This window comes from Phyllostomus discolor, chromosome 3 (genome assembly GCF_004126475.2).
Source record: "Phyllostomus discolor isolate MPI-MPIP mPhyDis1 chromosome 3, mPhyDis1.pri.v3, whole genome shotgun sequence".
NCBI classification, from domain to species: domain Eukaryota; kingdom Metazoa; phylum Chordata; class Mammalia; order Chiroptera; family Phyllostomidae; genus Phyllostomus; species Phyllostomus discolor.
In genome coordinates, this window is record NC_040905.2 from 125,679,884 (window position 1) to 125,703,665 (window position 23,782).

At 38.9% G+C, this 23,782-nt stretch overlaps 1 protein-coding gene across 1 annotated transcript in view; it reads left to right on the forward strand.

The window, feature by feature from the left end:
* Positions 1-16,315, forward strand: part of LOC114508265 (tRNA-uridine aminocarboxypropyltransferase 2) — a 124,945-nt gene extending 108,630 nt beyond the window's left edge. Inside the window, exons 5-6 of the mRNA XM_028526244.2 lie at positions 7,329-7,457; positions 16,035-16,315. Of these exons, the coding sequence (XP_028382045.1) occupies positions 7,329-7,457; positions 16,035-16,205 (300 nt within the window). The 3' untranslated portion in view covers positions 16,206-16,315. The remainder of the gene's footprint in view (positions 1-7,328; positions 7,458-16,034) is intronic.
* Positions 16,316-23,782: the final 7,467 nt, after the last annotated feature.

The following is a 23,782-nucleotide window of genomic DNA, read 5'->3' on the forward strand; positions in this document are numbered from 1 at the left end:
TTATGTTTCATGTTGTCCTGAATTTCCCTTAATCCCTATTTAATGTTTCTGAGCCTCTTTTCCTTTTCTTGCTCTTTCTGGGTGTTTTTTTCTACCTGTTCTCCAGCTCGCTCATTCCATCTTCTGCTTCATCTAGACTGCTTTTGATTCCTTCTAGTGTATTCTTCAATTCAGAAATTGTATTCTTCATTTCCTCTTGGCCCTTGTTGATAGTTCAACAAGTTTCTATTTCCTTTTTCATGTTGATATAGTTTGCAGTGAGTTCATTGTAGTTTCCCTGTAGTTTTCGGTAATTCTCTGTGAGCTCATTGAGCTTCCTTATAACCATTGCTTTGAACTTATTATCTGATAGTCAACTTGCCTCTATTTCATTTAGCATTCTTTCTGAGACTTCCTCCTTACCTTTCATTTGGTGATTGCTTCTTTGTCTTTGCGTTGTTGGTAAGACTCTTCTTGTTAGCCTCTGCTTCTTAAATTGATCTGTTTTGACTCTCTGGGTTTATGGTGTAAACTTCTGTGGTAGGAGTCCTGTGAGATTCAATAGTGCAGTCTCCTTGATCTCGGGAGCTTGCTGGTCTTGCACTGTCATTTATGTTGGCTCTCTGTACATCTTTGGGTTTTGATTGTTGTTGGATCTTTCTTTGGTGGATCTTCCCCTCCAGCTGGTTAACTAAGGGTCAGTCCATCCACCACATCTTGTATTCTGTTGTGCAGGTATGCACGGGTTGTGTTGAAGCTGGTTGTTCTGTCTGTTTGAGGTGTCGAGGCTTCTCGCTCACTATTGTTCAGTTGTTTTTTCTGGGTAATTTCTCCACCATCTGGTTGTATTTCCAGATGGTCCTGGGTGGAGGTTATTTTGGCTTCCACTCACTCCTTCACCTTTTTCCATTATTATCTGTTGGTGGTTCCCTTGTTGGTGGGTTCTCTCTTTCAGCAGGTATACTGGTGTTCACAGCTCCCTTCTACACTTTTTTGTGATCAGTTGGAGGGGGAAGGCGAAACAGAGTAAGACAGCAGGAGTGTATTCTATAGTATTTAAAGTACCAACCCATAGAGAAGAGATTGGAGATCCTTTGGGTAGGCATAGTGTTAACCGTGATATTTCACCCAAATAGCCACTTTTTAGAAAGGGTGGAAAAAAGGTAAGACTCTTGTTGGGGCAGGGTGAGAAGGATTGTGACTTGTATCTAGAGAGCAGTGAGCTTGTGGGAGGTCAGATTATGAGATATCGTGAGAGTAAAGGATAGAACATAGGTGTAGTGTGAGAGAAAACAGAGTTAACCACAACAATAATAAAGTTCCTGATATAGTGAAGTGAGCTACGATCCAGGAGGGGTGCTGTGTAGTATTTACAATTGTACGGAACAGCTATTATTTACAATAGTAATAGAGCAAAAATCGTGTGACAGAATCTATGTGATCTGAATAACAAGAGTGGGAAGTAGACAACATAGGGTAGTACACTATTAGAACACAAGTGAAATGAAAGAAGGAAAATTAAAAACACACTGTGAGAGACAGAACAAGGAAAACCAGTCAAACAATGCAATTTAACAAACCAAATGAAGAAGACTAAACAGAAAGAAGAGAAATAAAAAAAATACTAATAAAATAAAAGATGTACAAATGATGAAAAAATAATAATACAAATATATGATAACTTGCAAGTTCTCTGGAATCACAAAGTGAAATTTGTCTCATTGTCTCAGTTGTTCTAATGGACCCCTCTTTGGGTCTAACTTTGGTCCTTTCTCAGCTCCAGGTTTTGTTGTCTGACTTGTGGGGACAAAATAAAAAAGAAAGGAGGGAGGGAAGGAAGAAGGAATTTTTTTTTAAAAATAAGCTCCTGCTGGGTTTAATCCGGCCAAGCAAGTTCTGCTGGTCTTCTTGGCTGCAGCCAACTGAGGGACATTTGGTTTCAGTCTTGTCCCTTCCTGTGGTTTTGCGGGGATGGGCACCAGGTCTGATCAGCACTCTTCACAGTTGCCCAGTCTCCAGCCCAGTTTCTCAGTTCACTGTTGGGCCCCCAGTGCCTTTCTGTTCCAGGTCTATGCCTTCAATCCACCAGTTGTGCTATCCTTGAGGTGTACCTATTAGGGGCAACTCACACACCACCTTCTTGCTTTTGCTGTCCTAGATGCTAGGGACTCTCAGAGTCTCTTTGGGGTAGTTTGGCTCCCCCACTGTGTTAGGCCTATCTGGGGATTGCTGACTCCTTGAGTCCTGCCTCTCTTCTCTGTGGGAGTGGTGGCGGGGGGCGGGGGGGCGCCTCCTCTTTCCTCTTAGTGAATCAGTTCAGCCTTGCAGGGTGGGCACTCCTCAGTGGCTGCAGTGGAGGATGTGGTAAGCCTCTCTGGGGCAGTGGGCATGTGTGCATGGCCTCTCTCTGTTCCTGTGGGGATGTGGGGTGGTGGAATCAGGTGCCTGGTGCCTCTGGGTTTGCGGGGTTGGGTGCACAACCACCATGGTGGGGGCAGTGGGGGGGTGGCAGCAATGGGTGCAGTCACGGGCATGGAGGGGTCAGTGATGCCTCTTGGGTGGCAGAGTGGTCACTTGGCCTCCTCAGCTGCAGCAGAGGGTGGGTCCTGCATGTGCTGCTGGGGCTGTGGGCTTGGCCAGGCTCCCTTAGCTGCTGCAGCTGCGGGGAGTGTAGGGAGGGGCTGTAGTCCCAGTGGCAGGGGCGAACCTGCAGCAGAGGTTCCAGAGGCTGCAGGGTTGCAACTGGGGGAGGTGAGGGTGGTTGCTGTGGAAATATTCCTCTGTGGGAGAATTCCCTAAATAGCCACCAAGAGCCATTCCTACTCCCGCCCCCCCCCCCCCATAAAATTCTACTTTTCAAGCCTACCACTCTAAAAAAGCGCTGGTCTTTCACCCAGCCCAACTTTCCAACCACACCAGAGACTATCAGGCTCAGGGTCCCTTAAGGTCCACCTCCTCTCCCTTGTCCAGGTATCACCTGGCTCCCTAATTTTTCTGGTAAAGACCCAGCCAGCATCCACAGTTTCGGTAGGTGCACAGCACCCCTCTGTATTTGCCACTTTGTCTTTATTCCCTCCAGTGACTTCAAGCATCTATGCCCATCCTGGTGCTGCTGAAACTTCCCTGTTTGGCAGGGGAGGGTGCTGTTGACATGGCTGTCTTTCAAGAATCCTGCGGGTGGCCTGGCAGGTGCTAGATGTGGAACTGCAGTCACTCTGGTTCCTGCACTGGTTCCTGCACTGGTCCCAGGGACCTTATCATCTCAAAGCACTCTCCTTACCATATGATTTTTTAATGTCCTTTACAATTTTGGCTCACAACCTTCACATATGCCAGGATACCATTGGCTGTTCACTCTGTTCCTCAGAAGATCGGCTAGGTGTTCCACCTGTGCTCAGGGGAAAGTGGACTCCGCTCCCACCTATTTTGCCACCATCTTAGACCCCTCAACACTTTTATTTTACATAGCAGAAGATCTCATTTTGAACTCTGATCAAAATGATTGCAAAGCTCTGATCATTTTTAAGACCAAAAATCTTTTTTGTCATTTGAAAGTTATACTGTGTATCAGTTATCTATTGTTGCATTAATTCTGTGCAATAAACAACCATAAATATGTTAGTAGCATATAACAATAAGTTTATTGCTCATAGGATTAGCTGGGTATCCCATAGGCAACTCTGCTGCTTTGGCTTGCCTCACTTTTATAATTGGGACTGGCTGTTGGATAGTTTACCAATGTGATTAAGCTCTATTTCACTTGCTTCTCATCCTCCTGTAGTCTGTCTCAGGCATAATCTCATAATGGTTGCAGATATGTAAGAGGAAGCAAGTAAATACAAATGTATAAATACTGTTCAAGTGCTCAGTCTATTCCTCAAGTATAGAGGAAAAATCCTTCTGTGTACTCTACTCAGTACCTTATGGGCCATGAGATTGCCTAGTCTGGCTGGTTGGAATAGGCACTTTCCAGGCCCTGTGTGTCTGCCAGGCTCAATTATCACTCCTTCTTTTAGGTGACTTTGGTGTTTAATATTTTTTTAAACACAATATGAAAAGTAGTTACCATAAAGTAAAAGTTTGATAAATTATACTTTATTGAAAGTATGAACTTCTAGTTATCAAAAAATTTTAGGAAAGTGAAAATGCAGTTTGACCAGATACTTGCAATATAAATATGTAAAAATGTCATTATCTAAAATATAAATCAGTAAGAGGCAGAAAACCCAATATTATAAAAATGGGAGTACATCCACACATATTCTTAAGTCAGAAAGAACTTACACAGATAGGAAATATTACTCACCTAGTAGCACAGTAGAGACTATTGTTGGGGTCTATTAACATTCTTTTAATTTCTTTTTTTACTGCTAGCTTTAATCAACTTTCTGACTTTTAAAAATTACTTATTGCAGAAGAAGAAGATGGCAAAGTAGGTAGGAGCTGAGCCCACTTGCTCATGAACCCAACTGGGGCACTTAGCTGATCATCCAGAACACAAAGGGAACAGCATCAGAATCTTAGCTGATTTGAAGTTCGGAAGCCTTGTAATTCAAAATGGATTAATGACTTAAATGTTAAACCCAAAGCCATATTTTTTTTTTTTTTGCTCTTTCAATTGGGTGTTCTCTGCTTTTTTATCTTCCAAATTGCTGATAATCTGTTGATTCTCTGTAATGTATTCTTCATTTCAGTTAGTGTATTCTCTGTTTCAGGCTGTTTTTTATTATGGTGTTTATGCCCTTTTTAGGCTGTTGAATTTCTCACTAAGTTCCTTGAGTTTTCTTGTAACCATTGTTTTGAACTCTGTATCTGGTAGTTTACCTATCTCCATTTCATTTATTTCTTTTTCTGGAGATTTCTCCTGTGCTTTCATTTGGGACCTATTTTTCTGCTTAGTTTGGCTGTTTTCCTGTGTTTGTTTCTATGCATTAGGTTGAGCTGCTACATCTTCTGGGCTAGGTAGAGTGGCCTTATACAGTAGGTGTCCTGTAGGGCCCAGTGGCACAGCCTTCCCAGTCACCTGAGCTGGTTGTGCTAGGTGTGTCCCTCCTTGTGGGCTGTGTGTACTCCACTGTTGTAGCGGAGCCTAAATTGCTGTTGCTATGTTACTGTGAGGTATTGACCCTCAGCTGATCTGCTACAAAGACTGGCTGCAACTACGGTGGAAATCAGACCAGGTGTCTGATTTCTGCAGGAGAGGAGAAACTAAAAACTAAATTACTTGACTGAGATTGATTGGCTAATTATTGTCAGGTTTGTTATAATAATCCTGGTCTTTCAATAAATCTTATTCCTATATACCAACCTGTTACTATATATTAATTTTTTCTTTGAGTAATTTTGCCTTGGATTTTCTTAAAGTTTTATTCAAGAAGATAAGGCAATTTCCAACAAATTATGTGTTATGATACCTGTGACTTCTCAAAAAGATGGATCAACAGTGTTTCTTTTTTGCACTTGTTCATTTACTCATTGAATCAAATATGGATGAAAGTGAACTAGCACATAGGCATAGAAGGAGGAGCTGTGAGATATTAGCATATTCTAATAAAATGTATATTAATGATATGACAGATATTATGTACTCTTTTAATATATCTGGTTACTGGATATTTCCTAGAGAGATGATTTGTATAGGATATTCTGAAGTGTAACATATGATAAGTTTCAAATTTTAAATTGTCATATAGCCATGTGGGTCACGATAAGAATGAAATAACTCTTTGAGATAAGAAATTTATTTTAAAAATCAAACTCAGTCCAATAAACAAAATTTACTGTGAATTTTGCATGTTTTCCAAAGGTTTTGCTATAATCAGATGTCTATTATAAATTCGTCCAGTGATGACTTGAAATGGAGTATTAAAATAGTAGTTGTCTATACAGATGGACCTGATGAAATATTAAACCATCAGTAATTACAGTTAATCAACATTATGAATTATTCTTACAATTAGTTAATCATAGGCTTTCTTTGAGCATTATACTTGTTTCTCAATCATTTTTCTTCATCTTTTTTCCTCCGTGCATCTATTTTTCATCTTGTCTATTGGTAGAAATGCAGAATAATTTTAATATGATGGTATTGAAAACATTATTAGTCAAGCATGCTTTAAAGGATGTATTCTGAAACCAAATACATTCTGTTGTGAATCTTTTATGATACCCATTTTACTTTCCTCCCTCCATCCGTTTCTTTCTCTCTCCCTCTCACCTTCTTTCCTCCTCATTTCCTCTTCTCTTTTCCTCTGTCTGAGGAAAACAAGGAAACAAGTTGTAGGAGAATTATTTGAACAAAAAGCACTTTTATTAAAGACCCATGTTTCTCATCCTTGGGGGACTGAATGAGAAACAAAGGAGGGAAGCGATTGAGGGACAAGATGCAGTGGTGATAAAGTTTTAATGGTGTAAAGGAAAGAGAGACTCATGGGACTTTAGAGGTACTAGAAAATAAGAGAAAACACCTGACTTTAGGAAGGTGCTATGTGTTTATACTTAGACACCACTATCTTCAACCCCCATTCTTATATATTTTGTTAGTAAAAACTGAAATTTTCACCTACCCACACATGTTTAAATGTGATTCTTAGAGTATGGGCTAGGAATATGGCTTTATGAGCATAAGATTACTTGAATTTCATTTAATTAAAATAGGAATGTAAAGGCCAAATTGTTGACACATTTGTATTGTCTTTCTCATGTCCAACTCAGTCATTGTCTCAGTTAAAATGTTATCTTCATGGATAAAGAAATATATCTATACATAATGTGTATGTGTATATGTCTTTATGTTTATATACACTCACACCCACACATACACTTACCAATTTACATTAAGAAATAATGGCAAGATAAACCATAAAATAAATTCTCCAAAGTGATTAAACCATTAAACAATGTACAGGAGTTTCATTTGTCCCATATCTTCCCCATGTGGTGTTGTTAGTAATTTTGATTTTAACTGTCCTGGTAAGTATGAAATGTTATATTACTGTGATTTCAATTTACATTAAATCATGTTGAGCCCTTTTACACATACCTATTTGCCATTCTTGTATCTTGTTCTTTCACCCATTAAGAGGGGGTTATTAGCCAATCCATTTTTGATTTTTAGGAACTTGTGTTCATTCTGAATATATTTTTTTGTCAGATATATGTGAAAAATATCTTCTTTGTTCTACTATTTGACAGTAACATGAGGATATTATGTATAGAAAATATTGGTACATTTAATATTTCTAAACTGGCAATTTTGTAAGGAAATGAACGTAATTAGTATTTAAAACACAGACTTTATAGCTTAATTTTAATACAAATATTACATTCTACTCTCTTTTTGGTTTCAGGTGCAGTTGAAATCTAGCATTTCCAGTCAGTATGTAATTCGGATGCAACCAACTAACAGATGCCTGTCTACCCTGGAATGTGCAGCTGTTGCTCTTTCCATTTTGGAGAAAAATAATTACATACAAGAGGTATGTATGACTTTGCAAGGTTATGTAGTTTTTGAAAGTAGGAGTTCAGTTAGATTTTATGTAGAAAATTTAGAAATGCACAGCTTGTTAAATTTGTAGTTCAAGTGAAAAGTAGAATGTATCTGTGATAGAGATTTATGTATGTTTATAACCTTTTCATCTCTGGTGTTTTTCTGTTAGTTTAGCATTCCCAATCCCATTATTTAAAATTATTTATATATTTATTCTAAGCTGTGCAAAACATTTGCAATATGCTAAATTACACTTAAGTATCACAACACTAAGTATAGGTTTTAGGGGGAACTAGATTTTTCTTCTAGTGTTTTGTATTTCCTTTTTAATATGCATTCTTTTGTACACAACTTTTTCTTTTTAATTAAAAGGATATCCTTTTTTGCAGTGTTTCTTTTCTGTGAGGAGTTATACCAACTTCCTGTTTCTTATCAGCCATGCTTAAAGTGTAAAAAATATAAAACTTTTTGACAAAAACACTTGCATAAATGAAAAGATTATAACCCACAATCATCATTTTATTTTCCATGAAAGCCTGATGATTCATATATAATTAATAATCATCACTAAAGAATAATGTTTTATTGTGCCCATTAACATATCAAACTTTGGAACATGTAAGAAGCTTTGCACTTCTAGCAAAAGAAAAAAAAACGGCAAAATAAAACTTATGTTAGGGTTTTTTTTTAAAGATTTTTATTTATTTATTTTTAGAGAGGGAAGGGAGAGAGATAGAGAGAGAGAGAGAAACATCAATGTGCGGTTGCTGGGGGTCATGGCCTGCAACCAGGGCATGTACCCTGACTGGGAATCGAACCTGCGACACTTTGTTTTGCAGCCCGTGCTCAATCCACTGAGCTACGCCAGCCAGGGCTGTTATTAGGGTTTTTTAATCACTGAAATGTTTTGATAAATACAACTTAAAAAAAAGTCAGAGGATAATGAATATAACTAAATGAAGTTTTTAACTAACACACACACAGACACCAAGTATTCTTTCCTGGCTTCTTTCTCTCTCTACCTCTCACTCACTATACATTGTAGTTACTATTATATAAGAAGGTGCCTTAGCCATGAAGGGAATTTCAATAATGGATAAAAGCTCAGGTCAGAGTAACTGGTCTAGTTACCAAGCAGAATAGCAAAAGGCCTTCAGAGCAAGGAGAATTAAAGAAGGCCAGGAGCAAGCATTTACTTGTCTTTGCCTCTACTTTTCTGTATCCTAAGACATGGAAAATGCCGGAGTTGGAGACATTTCTTCTGATGAAAGATGTAGACTTTCATGTGTAGGATTTCTTTATATGTGTGTCAATGTAAGTTGACTTTGTTTTGGACCTAGGCAGTTTCATTTTCTCTGTTCCTCTTATTTGAGAACAATATTCATGAGGGACCCTAGATCCTTACCCCAAATGACTGGAAAGTGTTTTCAGACTTTTCTACCTCCATTCTAACCTTGTTACCTTCTTCTGTGTATCTGGCCATCAACATATAACACTTAATATACTACCGTACTTGTCCTTTTTTCCCTATTTACCATTATTTCTATAATTTCATGAGAGAGCAAAAAACAAAAAAAGACTATACTATATTTAGGTGTCTTAATATTGTTTAAGCTTGTTTCCCATACAGTCTCTGTTTTCCTTGTTATTAATGGAAAGCTCTATGGCTAGCCACCATCAAACCAAGGACCCATTAAAAGTTCAGATATTGAGGGGAAAAATATAATATTCTTTGACTCAAGGTTTGAAACTTTCCTCACCTTTTGGATTCTGGAAAGAACCTCTATGGACAGACATCCTTTATTCTCACAATTAGAATTCAATCTTTACTACAATCCTAAACAGAAGCTTTAATGTTGGTATTGATGGTTTGATAACTAATAGGGCGGGGTTCAGGATAGGGTTTGTACTAGTGCTACTGCTAACTAATGCTGCTATTGCTTCTCCTTTTCCCAGTTTTGTAACACATATTATTCTGGTATTAATTGTACCATCATAGCAGGAAACCTATCTTATGTTCTGAGTATAGCATCTGACAAAAAGATAAAGTTTAAGATACAGAATGCAGACATGACCCTTCATCTCTTCCGCTTCTGTTATTGTTATCTATGAATAAAATTGAACATAAAATCACCAAGTAATGGTGAGGTCCTAGAGTTCTCATTCTGTTTGCTTTTGTCTGCAGGAATAGTCATACTATAGTCATCAGGAGTAGGAAAAGGATGTTTGACAATCAGATGCATGATTTGGGAGGTGTTAATAAGATAGTCGGCTGGAATATGAGCTGAAGAAATGCAGAATGAAATATCCCAAGTTACTTATTATTACAGATGGCAAAAATTTAGCTTTCTTAGTGAGAGAACCCCAAGTTCAGCCTAGTCAAATCTAGCTATAATAAAAAAAAATTGGTACATTCCTCTGAGAAACACAAATACTATCTGTTCTAGTCATAGGTGTTTTCTTTTTTTTCTAGGAAGGAAATCTATACCATACATTTTTCCCCAATAACCTTTAATTAGTAGCATCATCATAAAAACCTTAAGATGATGGGGAAATTAGTAATTTTTCAACTGGCTTCATTCTGTAGAGGTAGGGCTCCTGAAAATAATAGCTTTCTTAGTCTATTGATTCATCCTCATCCTTTTTTCTTGAGCAGTTTTTCAAACATTTGAAGTAGCACGATATGTCTTGAATTAAGTTTGAATTAAAACTTCATCATTTATCGTCATTCCTTTTTGCCAGTGGGCAATTCATATCTTTTTGTGCTTGTTTTCTTACCTATAATATAATAATAGTTAACCTCATAGTATTGTTGTGAGAATTGAATGGGATAATGTGTGTTAACTGCGTGACACCAGACACTCAAATAGTTAATCCTTTTGCTCTTTCTTGCCTTGCTTATTGGATTAACAAAAATTTTGAGCTGAAAGTTGGTGATTTTAATTCAACTACAGTAATATTTACTAGGGCTTTTTATACCCTTGAAGCCTTGAGCTTGGGAATTTTTTTTTATTACAGAGCTATCAATACTTAATGAAGTTTTACCTTGTGAGCTTTTTAAAAAAGATTTTATTTATTTATTTTTAGAGAGGGGGAAGGGAAGGAGAAAGAGAAATATCAGTGTGTGGTTGCTTCTCATGTGCCCTCTACTGGGGACCTGGCCTGCAACCTAGGCATGTGCTCTAACTGGGGATTGAACTAGAGACCCTTTGGTTTGCAGGCCTGTGCTCAATCCACTGAGTTACACCAGCCAGGGCCCTTGTGAACTTTTATAACTAGATGTGGCAAAGCTTTGTTCCTTAGCCTAAGGGCCTTAGCTCTACTCAACACCAGTAGTTGGTAATAATGGTCCTGCGAAAACTCACTTTGTACCTACAGACAAAAGGATTTACAAAACTTTGACATTCCCTTCAAGTAACCTTTTTGTAACTTGCTAATTTTATAAGAGGGTTTTTTTTTGTTCCTCGGAACAAGTTCATGTCTCATGTAGCTTCACATTGCCTCAGATATGTTATAGAAATATTGTCATTTATTATCAAGTAGTATGCCAAACATTTTAATGTATCATCTTAGTGTACCTTAGTAACAACCTTATAAGGTAGACATTATTTTCCTCATTTCAAAAATGAAGAAAATGAGGCAAAGAGAGGTTATGTCTGGGGACATATAACTAGTACATGATTACATCAGTTAAGATAGGCTAGATTATTATGACCCAGCAATTCTACTTCCAGGAATATATGTGAAGAAATCTGAAATACTAATTTAAAAGAATATATGCACCCCCATGTTTACTGCAGCATTATTTACAATAGCCAAGATTTGGAAGCAGTCCACATGTCTATCAGGAGATGAGGGGATAAAAAAGCTGTGGTACCTTTACACAATGGAATACTACTTGTCTGTAAAAAAGGAAATCTTACCCTTTGTGACAGCATGGATTGACCTGGAGAGCATTATGCTGAGTGAAATAAGCCAGTTAGAGAAAGACAAATATCATATAATTTCACTCATATGTGGGATTTAATGAACAAAATAAACAAACAAAATAGAAACAGACTTATAGAGAACAGAGTGACAGCTGTCAGAGGAGTAGGTTGTGGGGCTGTGTGAAAAAGGTGAAGGAATTAAGCCCCCCCCCAAAAAAGAAAAAAAAACCCTAAAAAAATACAGACAACAGCATTGTGATTACCAAAGGAGAAGTGGGGAGGGAGGAGTTAAAAAAGGATAAATGGGAAAACAGAGGATAAATGGTGATGGAAGGAGATTTGACTTGGAGTGATGAACACACAATGCAATATACAAATGATACGTTACAGAATTGTACACCTGAAACCTGTATAATTTCATTTTTCAATGTCACCTAAATAAGTTAAAAAAAAAAAAAGATGAAGCGGATTAGGCTGCAGTAATTTAAAACCCCAAATAAAGAATGGCATAGTACAACAAAGGTTTATGCCTCCAATGTTGTCTGTCCAGTGGGATTTCCAGGAGGATCTCTGCTCATTGCAATCACTTAGGGACCCAAGCTGATGGAGGTATTCTTGAGACATGTCATTCTACTTCCTTCAAGGAAAAAGTAAGGGGAGGTGGTGAATCATATACTGAGTTTAAAGCTTCTGCCCAGAGGTGGCACACATTATTTGTGCTCACATGTCATTAACCAAAGCTACTTATATAGCCATGCCTAACTTCAAAGGAGGCTAGAAAATCCAGTCTGATCATGTACCAGGGAGCACTGGAGTATTTGTGAATAGCCCTAGTGATGACCACAGAGATGGAGTGAGGAATCTCATTCAGATCTATCTCCAAAATTCTTTCTCTTAATTACCTCAGAAAATTAATAGATGCGTATCTTCAGGAGGTTAAAGTTGGAGGCCCTTAACCATAGGAATATTAGTGTTCTCCTGTCCATGAAGAATTTGATGTCATAAAATTACAATGGAACCTTCAATTGTCTCAGTCTGTATATGGTCCTGTCACAGGTGGGCACAGGTAACCAGGTTCTTAGTGATGAGGACAAAGAATTGAACTGAACACCCAGAGTTCATAGAAGAGAACATGGGAGCAGGCCAACTCCAAGCAGAGATTGACCTCGTGGGCTGGAGGGACTCTATTCTTATAGGGCAGATCCTTTCTGGCTAGTTTTGGTGGGCTTTACTGTGCAAGTACAAGTAGTTGTATTACTTTAAAGCTACTGTGCATGTGGTTTCCCATGATCCTCCCCAATTGGCTACCAGGGAAGAGGGTCCCACAGTGCTACCGAACTGATCCCCATTTCTCCTGGGGTCCCCCTGTATTAGGTTCACCTTTCCCTAAGCCAGAGAATTATAGCTCTCCATGCTAGAGATTGGTGAAAAGGAAAGGAGTTATTTATTCGAGTTATACAGACTAAAAGTAATGACTTAATGTCTTTGTCAAAATCCCAAAGTGCCTTGAAACACCCACAAACACACACAGCCCTTCCCTCCCCTCTTTGCCCAGTCTGGGGTACCGTATCTCAGGAAAAGAAATAGAAGTCCATGGCTCAGGCAACACCCAGTTCTTTCCAGTAATTTGTGCTCAGCTGGTAGGCCTTCTTTAGTTCCCAGCACCATTGGCTGTGTTCCCGGAATCTCCAGCTGATGCATGGAGGTTCTCTGCTGAAGCCCCATGGTGATTCTTCTCGTGGCTGCAGGGGGCGGGGGTGATCCCCCATTCTGGGAGAGCGATGCAGCAGCAGCAGCAGCAGCAGCAGTGTGGAAAGGGCTAGCCGTGGAGATCATCGTGTTCTGGCCCTGGCCCAGAGCAGGTGGCCTAGAGCAGGTAGTTTCAAGGTTGGCTGAGCCCCAGCAGTGAGAGCATGAGCGCAGAGCGTGGAGGCCTGGTGGTGGCAGCTGCAGCGGCTGAGAGGTGACCCGGTGCTCCTGAGTCACTTACTGGTGGCCCCTTCTCACAGCTGCTGCTGCAGAGCCGGCTGGGGCTCAGAGCCAGGTGGTAGAGGAGCCGCAGTGGCTGCATCATGGGCAGTGTTTGCATGGCTGCAGGAGTCCCCACTCTGCTAAAACCGCATGGTTCTCTCCCCAAAGGCTGCCAAGCCTGAGTTTAAATCCCCCAATCTTCCTCTGCAGTCCCATTTCCGACTCCTCCCACAGTCAGCCTCACATGCCAGAACTTACATCCTTCCAGCTTGATTGGACTGCCTTCTTGAGTCTGGACAGGCATGGCCCCATGTTATGGAGCCACTCATCTCCAAGTTCTTACGCAGGTGCAGGCGCTGTAACTAGGGGGAGTTGCCTCCCAGACGCTGTAACTAGGGGAAGTTACTTCCATTTCCCTGGCTCAGAGCTTGGCCAGAGCTATTTAACATATCTACATAACCAGCCAAAGGCCATAGATATGTTAAATGACCACACCAGAGGGTAGTCCCAAGACTGTTGCTATGGGAAACAGCTCTCAATGGCCCTGCTTCATTTGTCCCTTCCCCCAACCCACACCTGGGATGGAGGCTGAGGACATCCTATAATCTGGACACCTTGAGTTCTGGACCCCATTACAAATCCTTCTTTTGGGGACCCTCTGGCTGCTCCCTGCTACAGTCCTAGATACGTTTCCTAAGTAAGGCGATTCAGAATCCAGTGATTCCATATCACTTCCACATTTTCTCTCTTGTTTGAAGAAATGAAGATATTAAAAGAAATTATTGTAAGGTTTTCTTAGACCCCGCCGAGGAAATAAACAGCCAATTAGCCATGCAAACAGGCAGATGAGCTTTATTTTGGAAGTTTGTGCTCCCAGGCGACATTTTCCCTGCCCGGAGAAGGGGCTAAGAAAAAACTGCGCGAGGGAGAAGGGAAAGGCTGGGAGTTTTACCCGGCTTGACTTCTCTCGGGAACCAAGGATTGGTTCTTGGTGAACAAAGAAGCTACTTAGCATTGGTGGCTCCTGGTCTGATGCCAGTCACCTCTTCTGGGTTAGAGTTCAGTTGCCATATTACTTGTAGTCCAAACGGTGGCCATATTTGTAGTCCAAAATGCTAATTGTAACTAGATTCTCACTTGTCCTACCCTGCCCATCCTGACAATTATGAGTACATATCTAAGGGACTTTCTACAGCAGTGTCATGCAGATTTTCCAAAGTATTTGTCTTTTTCTTATGTAATAGAGCACTTACTGTAGTGGTTGAACCATATAAGAATTTCTTTTTTTCCTGTAAGTAAGAACTGCCAGGGCTGGGATGCATCAGAGACCCAAATTTTTCCTGTCTTTATGTTCATTATCATATATATTTGGTTTTAATGTTCATATTTATTGCCATGTAGACACATGTTAGAGGTTATTCTACCTCTAACAATACTGTTCCAGTCAAGAAGAAAGAGCAAGCCTCTGCCTGCTGAGTCTGTCCCATTTTAAAGACTCTCCAGAAGCCCCACTTAAGGACTTCCACCTACATCTCATTGGATAGATTGTGTCATTACCCAATGTCATATTACTAGCTAGACACATTGCTACCTTGAATAAAATTTTTGATTTTTTAATAAAGAAGAAAAGAATGGATGAATTATGAAGAAGCAACTACCAGTGACTGCTAAAATTTGTAAGAATTTACTGTACATTAAAGCTATTAAGCCCTTTTTACTTCTTGTATTGTATATGTGAGGGAATAAATTTTCAGACATTTTGAAGTTTTTGTAGTTAAATATATCAGTTTTTTCCTTTGTTCTTTTTCTTCCTCTTTTTTTTAACAATCTGCTTAATCAACTGTTGCTGTTGTTATCTTAAAAATTTAGATAAGGGTTCCCAGGCTTAAAAAAAGAATCTGACTCAAAATGTGTTTAAAACACTGACATTTCTGTTTGGTATAAAAAACTAGTATATTGTTTTTATTTAAAAAATTTTTAATTTGAATAACTTTAGGAAAGGCATAATGATCCCACTTTTTTTTTACAACCTCCACTATTCTCTGTTACTGTGTGAATCCACCCAGTATTTACATACTTACAGTAAATGAATCGCTGGCCCTGTAGGTATTTAAATTTAGACTGGTACATATACAGTTAGAATTATTTCAAATGCACCAAAACCTGGATATCTAACTTGTATGTGGCCCATGGACTACTGTGCATTAGTAAACTACTTACCCATACTGTCATCATCTAATTGTTATCAGGTAGCGGGAAGCTTGCAGCCTTCTGTGATTGAAAAATGAATCAACTAATTGTGATTATCTAAAAATTTCTTGCAGTCTCCTTGTTACAGGTGAAATTATAATGGCAACGGCTTTTAGTGGGGTTTAAATATTTTAATGTATAAAGCTAAATTTGGACTTTGTCACCTATATGGAAAATCAATTTGTGTCTTTTCACTGGAGTTACTTAGTGGTATATATAAGGTATGGACTTAAATAAGTTATTAATTTAGAAATCATTATATATTTTAGGGTAACTGTTGCTCTTCATAGTTAAGAGCAAATCATCACCATCATTATCATCATCATCATGCTTGTTTCTGAAGAAAAATTCTAGATAGAAAACCATGACTTGTCAGAGACACATTTTTAGGGTTTTTTTTTTTTTTATCTTAACAGACTTTGCTTCGTCCTCTTCAAGCTTTATGCTCTTTCCAGCTTCAGCATGGTGCTCGAATTCGCCTCAGCAAGGAACACCTTCTGAAAAATGGATTATATCCTAAATCAATGCCAAAGAACAAACGCAAACTCAGGAAAATGGAACTGTTAATGAGCAGTGTTAAAATTTAGTACAAAGTTTCTTACAGTGCTACTTATGGTGTCTTTGGCAGACAGTATCAGATTAAATTCTCATACAATTTAAGTCTGTGGGGTTTTTTGAGTGTCTAAAGAATGAGGATTGCGTACTGAACTTGCCCAGAAGAACAATGCAAATCAAATAGCCATAAAAGCAAACAAATATAAATTATACTGACTCAGTGAAAAAGCAGTTTTATACTGTATTTATTTTTTAAATGTGCCTCTATTAATTTCTTCAAATCCATAATTTGAGATGTGATTAGTTGTTGAGCTGGGTTAGAAGTTTTTAGTTTAAAGTAGAAGAAAATTGTTGTGCCTGATTAGAACAGTAATGTTTTCATTAATATTTTATAGATAATTAAGTGTAGACCTATATTAGAGGATACTTGTATCAATTTGCAGTGTTATACACAAACTTTATAGTTTGAAATAAGTAACAAAAATAATAAGCAGTTTACATTGAATTTACTTATTTCATAAAACAGTACAACAACAGAATAAAGAAATTAAGTATTCTTTGGAGACTAAACTTAAACTTAGCTAATGTGATTAAATGTTCTGTTAATGCCCCTAATTTTTTTTATTAAGGTGTAATTGGAATATAACATTATATTAGTTTCAGGTGTACAACATATTGATTTGATATTTGTATATTATGAAATGATCACCACAATACATCTTGTTAACATTTGTCACCATACGTAGTTTTTTTCTTGTGATGAGAACTTTTAAGATTTACTCTTTTAGCAACTTTAAAATATTCACTACAGTATTATTAGCTATAATATAATCATCAAGTAGTATGTTATATCCCTATCACTTATTTCTGTTCTAACTGGAAGCTTATACCTTTTGACCCACTTAACTCATTTTGCCAACACTGAAACCCCATCTCTGGCAACCACCATTTTCTGTATCTATGAGCTTTTTTTTTTTTTAATGATTCCACATATAAGTGATATATGGTGGAGTCCTCTTCTCCCTGCACATGGGTAGAACACCTAGCTGATCTTCTGAGGAACAGAGTGAGCAGCCCATAGTATCCCAGCATATATGAAGGCTGGAGGCCAAAACTGTAGAGGACATTGAAAAATCAGACGGTAAGGAGAGTGCTTCAGCATAATAAGGTCCCTGGGACCAGTTCAGGAACCAGGATGGCTGTAGCCCCAGGCCCGGAGCCCACCGGGTCTGCTGCAGGATTCTTGGGAGAGAGCCAAGTCAATGGCACCCTCCCCTGCCAAACAAGGAGCTTTGAGCAGCACCAGGATGGACCTGGATGCTTGAAGTCATGGTGGGGGTGGGGGGGGTGGGAATAAGGATGAAGTGGCAAACACACAGGGATGGTGTGCACCTACTGAGACTGTGGACACCAGCTAGGAAGAGTTGGGCCATGATGGACCCTGACCCTGATAGTCTCTGGTCTGGTTGGAGATTTTGGCTGTGTGAGAGGCCAGGTGCTTGTTTGGAGTGGCAGGCTTGAATCAGAGGAATTTTTCGAAAAGGAAAATAAAGAGGCACTCAGTGGCTATTTAGGGAATTCTCCTGTAGCAGCCGCCTCTGCTGTCCTGGTCTGTACCTGTGCTGCCAGAATGAAACTGCACCCCTACCCCAGCCATAGCAACAGAGTGCACCCAATTGTGCCAGTGACCCCAGTGTGTGCCAATGAACTAGCCAAACTCCATCCCGCCTCAGCTGTTCCCACAGCAGAGGAGGACAGCACATGCCAAACCTACTTCCCTGGGTGCAACAGCAGAGGAGGCATCCTTAGTGGCAGTCATGTTTGTACCCCTGCCCTGCAGGTCAACTGATTCAAAAGAGGGAGGCAGAGATGCTTAAGTACAGGAGAGCAGGGCTTAGGGAGTCAGCAGTCCCCAGATAGGCCTAACACAGTGGGGGAGCCAAACTACCCCAAAGAGACTCTGAGAGTCCCTAGCATCTAGGACAGCAAAAGCAAGAAGGTGGTGTGTGAGTTGCCCCTAATAGGTACACCTCAAGGATAGCACAACTGGTGGATTGAAGGCATAGACCTGGAACAGAAAGGCACTGGGGGCCCAACAGTGAACTGAGAAACTGGGCTGGAGACTGGGCAACTGTGAAGAGTGCTGATCAGACCTGGTGCCCATCCCCGCAAAACCACAGGAAGGGACAAGACTGAAACCAAATGTCCCTCAGTTGGCTGCAGCCAAGAAGACCAGCAGAACTTGCTTGGCCGGATTAAACCCAGCAGGAGCTTATTTTTAAAAAAAAATTCCTTCTTCCTTCCCTCCCTCCTTTCTTTTTTATTTTGTCCCCACAAGTCAGACAACAAAACCTGGAGCTGAGAAAGGACCAAAGTTAGACCCAAAGAGGGGTCCATTAGAACAACTGAGACAATGAGACAAATTTCACTTTGTGATTCCAGAGAACTTGCAAGTTATCATATATTTGTATTATTATTTTTTCATCATTTGTACATCTTTTATTTTATTAGTATTTTTTTTATTTCTCTTCTTTCTGTTTAGTCTTCTTCATTTGGTTTGTTAAATTGCATTGTTTGACTGGTTTTCCTTGTTCTGTCTCTCACAGTGTGTTTTTAATTTTCCTTCTTTCATTTCACTTGTGTTCTAATAGTGTACTACCCTATGTTGTCTACTTCCCACTCTTGTTATTCAGATCACATAGATTCTGTCACACGATTTTTGCTCTATTACTATTGTAAATAATAGCTGTTCCGTACAATTGTAAATACTACACAGCACCCCTCCTGGATCGTAGCTCACTTCACTATATCAGGAACTTTATTATTGTTGTGGTTAACTCTGTTTTCTCTCACACTACACCTATGTTCTATCCTTTACTCTCACGATATCTCATAATCTGACCTCCCACAAGCTCACTGCTCTCTAGATACAAGTCACAATCCTTCTCACCCTGCCCCAACAAGAGTCTTACCTTTTTTCCACCCTTTCTAAAAAGTGGCTATTTGGGTGAAATATCACGGTTAACACTATGCCTACCCAAAGGATCTCCAATCTCTTCTCTATGGGTTGGTACTTTAAATACTATAGAATACACTCCTGCTGTCTTACTCTGTTTCGCCTTCCCCCTCCAACTGATCACAAAAAAGTGTAGAAGGGAGCTGTGAACACCAGTATACCTGCTGAAAGAGAGAACCCACCAACAAGGGAACCACCAACAGATAATAATGGAAAAAGGTGAAGGAGTGAGTGGAAGCCAAAATAACCTCCACCCAGGACCATCTGGAAATACAACCAGATGGTGGAGAAATTACCCAGAAAAAACAACTGAACAATAGTGAGCGAGAAGCCTCGACACCTCAAACAGACAGAACAACCAGCTTCAACACAACCCGTGCACACCTGCACAACAGAATACAAGATGTGGTGGATGGACTGACCCTTAGTTAACCAGCTGGAGGGGAAGATCCACCAAAGAAAGATCCAACAACAATCAAAACCCAAAGATGTACAGAGAGCCAACATAAATGACAGTGCAAGACCAGCAAGCTCCCGAGATCAAGGAGACTGCACTATTGAATCTCACAGGACTCCTACCACAGAAGTTTACACCATAAACCCAGAGAGTCAAAACAGATCAATTTAAGAAGCAGAGGCTAACAAGAAGAGTCTTACCAACAACGCAAAGACAAAGAAGCAATCACCAAATGAAAGGTAAGGAGGAAGTCTCAGAAAGAATGCTAAATGAAATAGAGGCAAGTTGACTATCAGATAATAAGTTCAAAGCAATGGTTATAAGGAAGCTCAATGAGCTCACAGAGAATTACCGAAAACTACAGGGAAACTACAATGAACTCACTGCAAACTATATCAACATGAAAAAGGAAATAGAAACTTGTTGAACTATCAACAAGGGCCAAGAGGAAATGAAGAATACAATTTCTGAATTGAAGAATACACTAGAAGGAATCAAAAGCAGTCTAGATGAAGCAGAAGATGGAATGAGCGAGCTGGAGAACAGGTAGAAAAAAACACCCAGAAAGAGCAAGAAAAGGAAAAGAGGCTCAGAAACATTAAATAGGGATTAAGGGAAATTCAGGACAACATGAAACATAATAACATCCATATAATAGGAATACCAGTAGAAAAAGAAGAAGAGCAAGGGATAGAAAACCTGCTTGAAAAAGTAACAATGGAAAACTTCCCTAATTGGATGAGAGAAAAAGTCACACAAATCCAGGAAACCCAGAGAGTCCCAAACAAGAGGAACCCAAAGAGGCCCACGTGAAGACACATCATAATTAAAATGGCAAAATTCCAAGACAAAGAGAATCATAAAGGCAGAAAAGGAGAAACAGGAAGTAACATATAAGGAAGTCCCAATAAGACTAGCAGCTGACTTCTTAATGGAAATGCTCCAGGCCAGAGCGGATTGGCAAGAAATATTTCAAGTAATTAAAACCAGAGGCCCGCAACCAAGGCTACTTTACCCAGAAGGGCTCTCAATTATAATGGGTGGGGAAATAAGGAGTTTCCCAGAGAAAAGAGTGCTGAAAGAATACACTTGCACCAAAGCAGCAGTGCAGGAGATGCTAATGGAACTCCTTTAAGAAAAGGAAGAAAAAGAGTAAGAGAGAGTGGAACACAGGTATGAAGGAAGTAAAATGGTAATGAATAAATACCTATCAATAAGAAACCTAAATGAAAATGGATTAAATGCTCCAATGAAAAGACACAGAATAGCTGAGTGGATATGAAATTATGATCCACACATATGGTGCCTACAAGAGACCCACCTCAGAACAAAAGACCTACACAGAGTGAAAATGAAGGGCTGGAAACAAATTTTCCAAGCAAATGGACAGGGGGGAAAAAAAGCCAGGTAGCAATACTCATATCAGGCAAAATAGACTTTAAAACAAAGGCCATAAAAAGAGATCCAGAAGGTCACTTCATAATACTTTAGTGAAGAATCCATCAAGAAGACATAAACATTGTAAATATATATGCACCCATGTTTGGGGCACCCAAATACATAAAATCTTGGAGGACTACAAGAAATATATCGACAGCAACACAGTAATAGTAGAGGATTTTAACACCCCACTGTCAAAAATGGATAGATCTTCCAAACAAGATATCAACAAAGATATTGTGGCATTGAACAATGTCCTAGACCAAATGGACTTAACTAATATATATATAGAGCCTTTCATCTCAAAGAAACAAAATACACATTCTTTTCAAATGCACATGAAATGTTTACAAAGATAGACCACATGATAGGACACAAAGCAAGCCTGAACAAATTCAAGAAAATTGAAATCATACCAAGCATTTTCTCTGACCACAAAGGGCTGGAACTAGAAACAACCTGAAGGAGATAACTCAAAAACACTCAAAATATGGAGATGGAATAGCATGTTATTAAACAATGAATGAATCAAGAATGAGATCAAAGAAGAGTTCAAAAAGTTTCTGGAAACAAATGAAAATGAACTCACAACAATCCAAAACTTATGGGACACAGTGAAAGCTGACCTGAGAGGAAACTTCATTGTTATACAGGCCTACTTAGAAAAGATAGAAACATTTCAAATAAACAACCTACCTCTACACCTACAAGAACTGGAAGAACAACAACAAAGACAGCCCAGAGCGAGTAGAAAGAAGGAAATAACCAAGATCAGAGCAGAATTAAATGACATAGAGACTAAAAGCACAATTCTAAGGATCAATAAATCCAGGAGTTGGTTGTTTGAAAAGATAAACAAAATCAATTAGCCTTTAAGCAGACTCATCAAGAAAAAGAGAATGCCCTTGCTCATGTTAGTCAGTCGATTGAGTGGTGGCCTGTGAATCACAGTGTCACAGGTGTGATTCCCAGTCTAGGACACATGCCTGGGTTGCAGGCCAGATCCCCAGTAGGGGGCACATGGGAGGCAACACCACATTGATGTTTCTGTCTCTATCTCCTTCCTGTCCCCTCTCTAAAAATAAATAAATAAATAAAATCTTAATAAAAAAAAGAAAAAACAGAGGACCCAAATAAACACAATCAGAAATGAAAGAGGAGAGATTACAACTGATACTACAGAAATACAAAGGATTGTAAGAAATTACTATGAAGAAGTATGTGTCAAGAAATTTGAAAACCTCTGTTAAATGGAAAAATTTCTTGAAAAATATAACCCTCCAAAACCCAATGGAGAAGCAGAAAGCCTGAACAGACCAATAACAGCTGATGAAACTGAAGCAGTAATCAAAAACTCCTGGCTCACAAAAGCCCTGGATAGGACCATTCCACAGGAGAAAATTTACACAGAAATAAGGAAGAGTTAAAACCTTTATCCTTGCCAGACTCTTCTGAAAAATCCAAAAAGAGGGAAGACTCCCAAACTGTTTTTATGAAGCCAGCATCCTAATTCTAAACCAGATACAGACACAACAAGGAAAGAAAACTTCAGGTCAATATCGCTGATGAACCTAAATGCTAAATTCCTCAACAAAATATTGGCAAACCAAATCCAGCAATACATTAAAGAGATCGTACATTGTGATCAAGTGGGATTCATTCCCAAGGATGTAATAATAGTAAAATATTCATAAGTCAATACATGTAGTACATCACAAACAAAATGAAAGACAAAAATCACATGATTGTATCAATAGATACTGAAAAAGCATTTGATAAGGTACAGCACCCATTTATGATAAAAACACTCTGCAAAATGTGAGTAGAGGAAGCATCCCTCAACATAATAAAGGCCGTGAATGAGAGACCTACAACCAACATCATACTCAATGGGTAAAACTAAGAGCTCTCCCACTAGGATCAGGAACAAGACAAGGATATCTGCTTTCATTACTTCTATTCAATATAGTATTGGAAGTCCTAGCCACAGCAATCAGCCAAGATAAATAAATAAAGGCATCAAATTGGAAAAGAGGAAGTAAAACTGTCATTGTTTGCAGATAGCATGATAGTGTACATAGAAAACCCTATAGGCTCCACCAAAAAACAACTCAACCTACTTAAATGAATTTGGCAAAGCAGCAAGACACAAAGTCAATATTCAGAAATCAAAGGCATTTTTGTACACCAATGAAGAAATATCAGAAACAGAAATCAGGAAAAAAAAATCCCATTTGCTATAGCAACAAGAGAAATAAAGTATCTAGGAATAAACCTAGCCAAGGAGGTAAAAGACTTTTATTTAGAAAAGTATACAACACTAAAGAAAGAAGGAAGACACAAATAAATGGAAGCATATACTGTGTTCGTGGATTGGAAGAATTAATGTCATCATGATGTCCATAATACCTAAAGAATTCTATAGATTCAGTGCAATCCAGTTGAAAATACCAATGATATATATCACAGATATAGAAAAATATTTCAAAAACTGTTATGGAACCATAAACAACCCCAAATATCCTTAGCAATTTTGGGAAAGAACAAAGTAGGAGGGGTCACAATACCTGTTATCTAACTATATTATAAGGCCACTGTAGTCAAAACAGTCTTGTACTGGCATAAAAACAGACACATAGAGCAATGGAATGGAATAGAGAGCCCAAAAATAAACCCCTATCAGTATAGTTAATAAT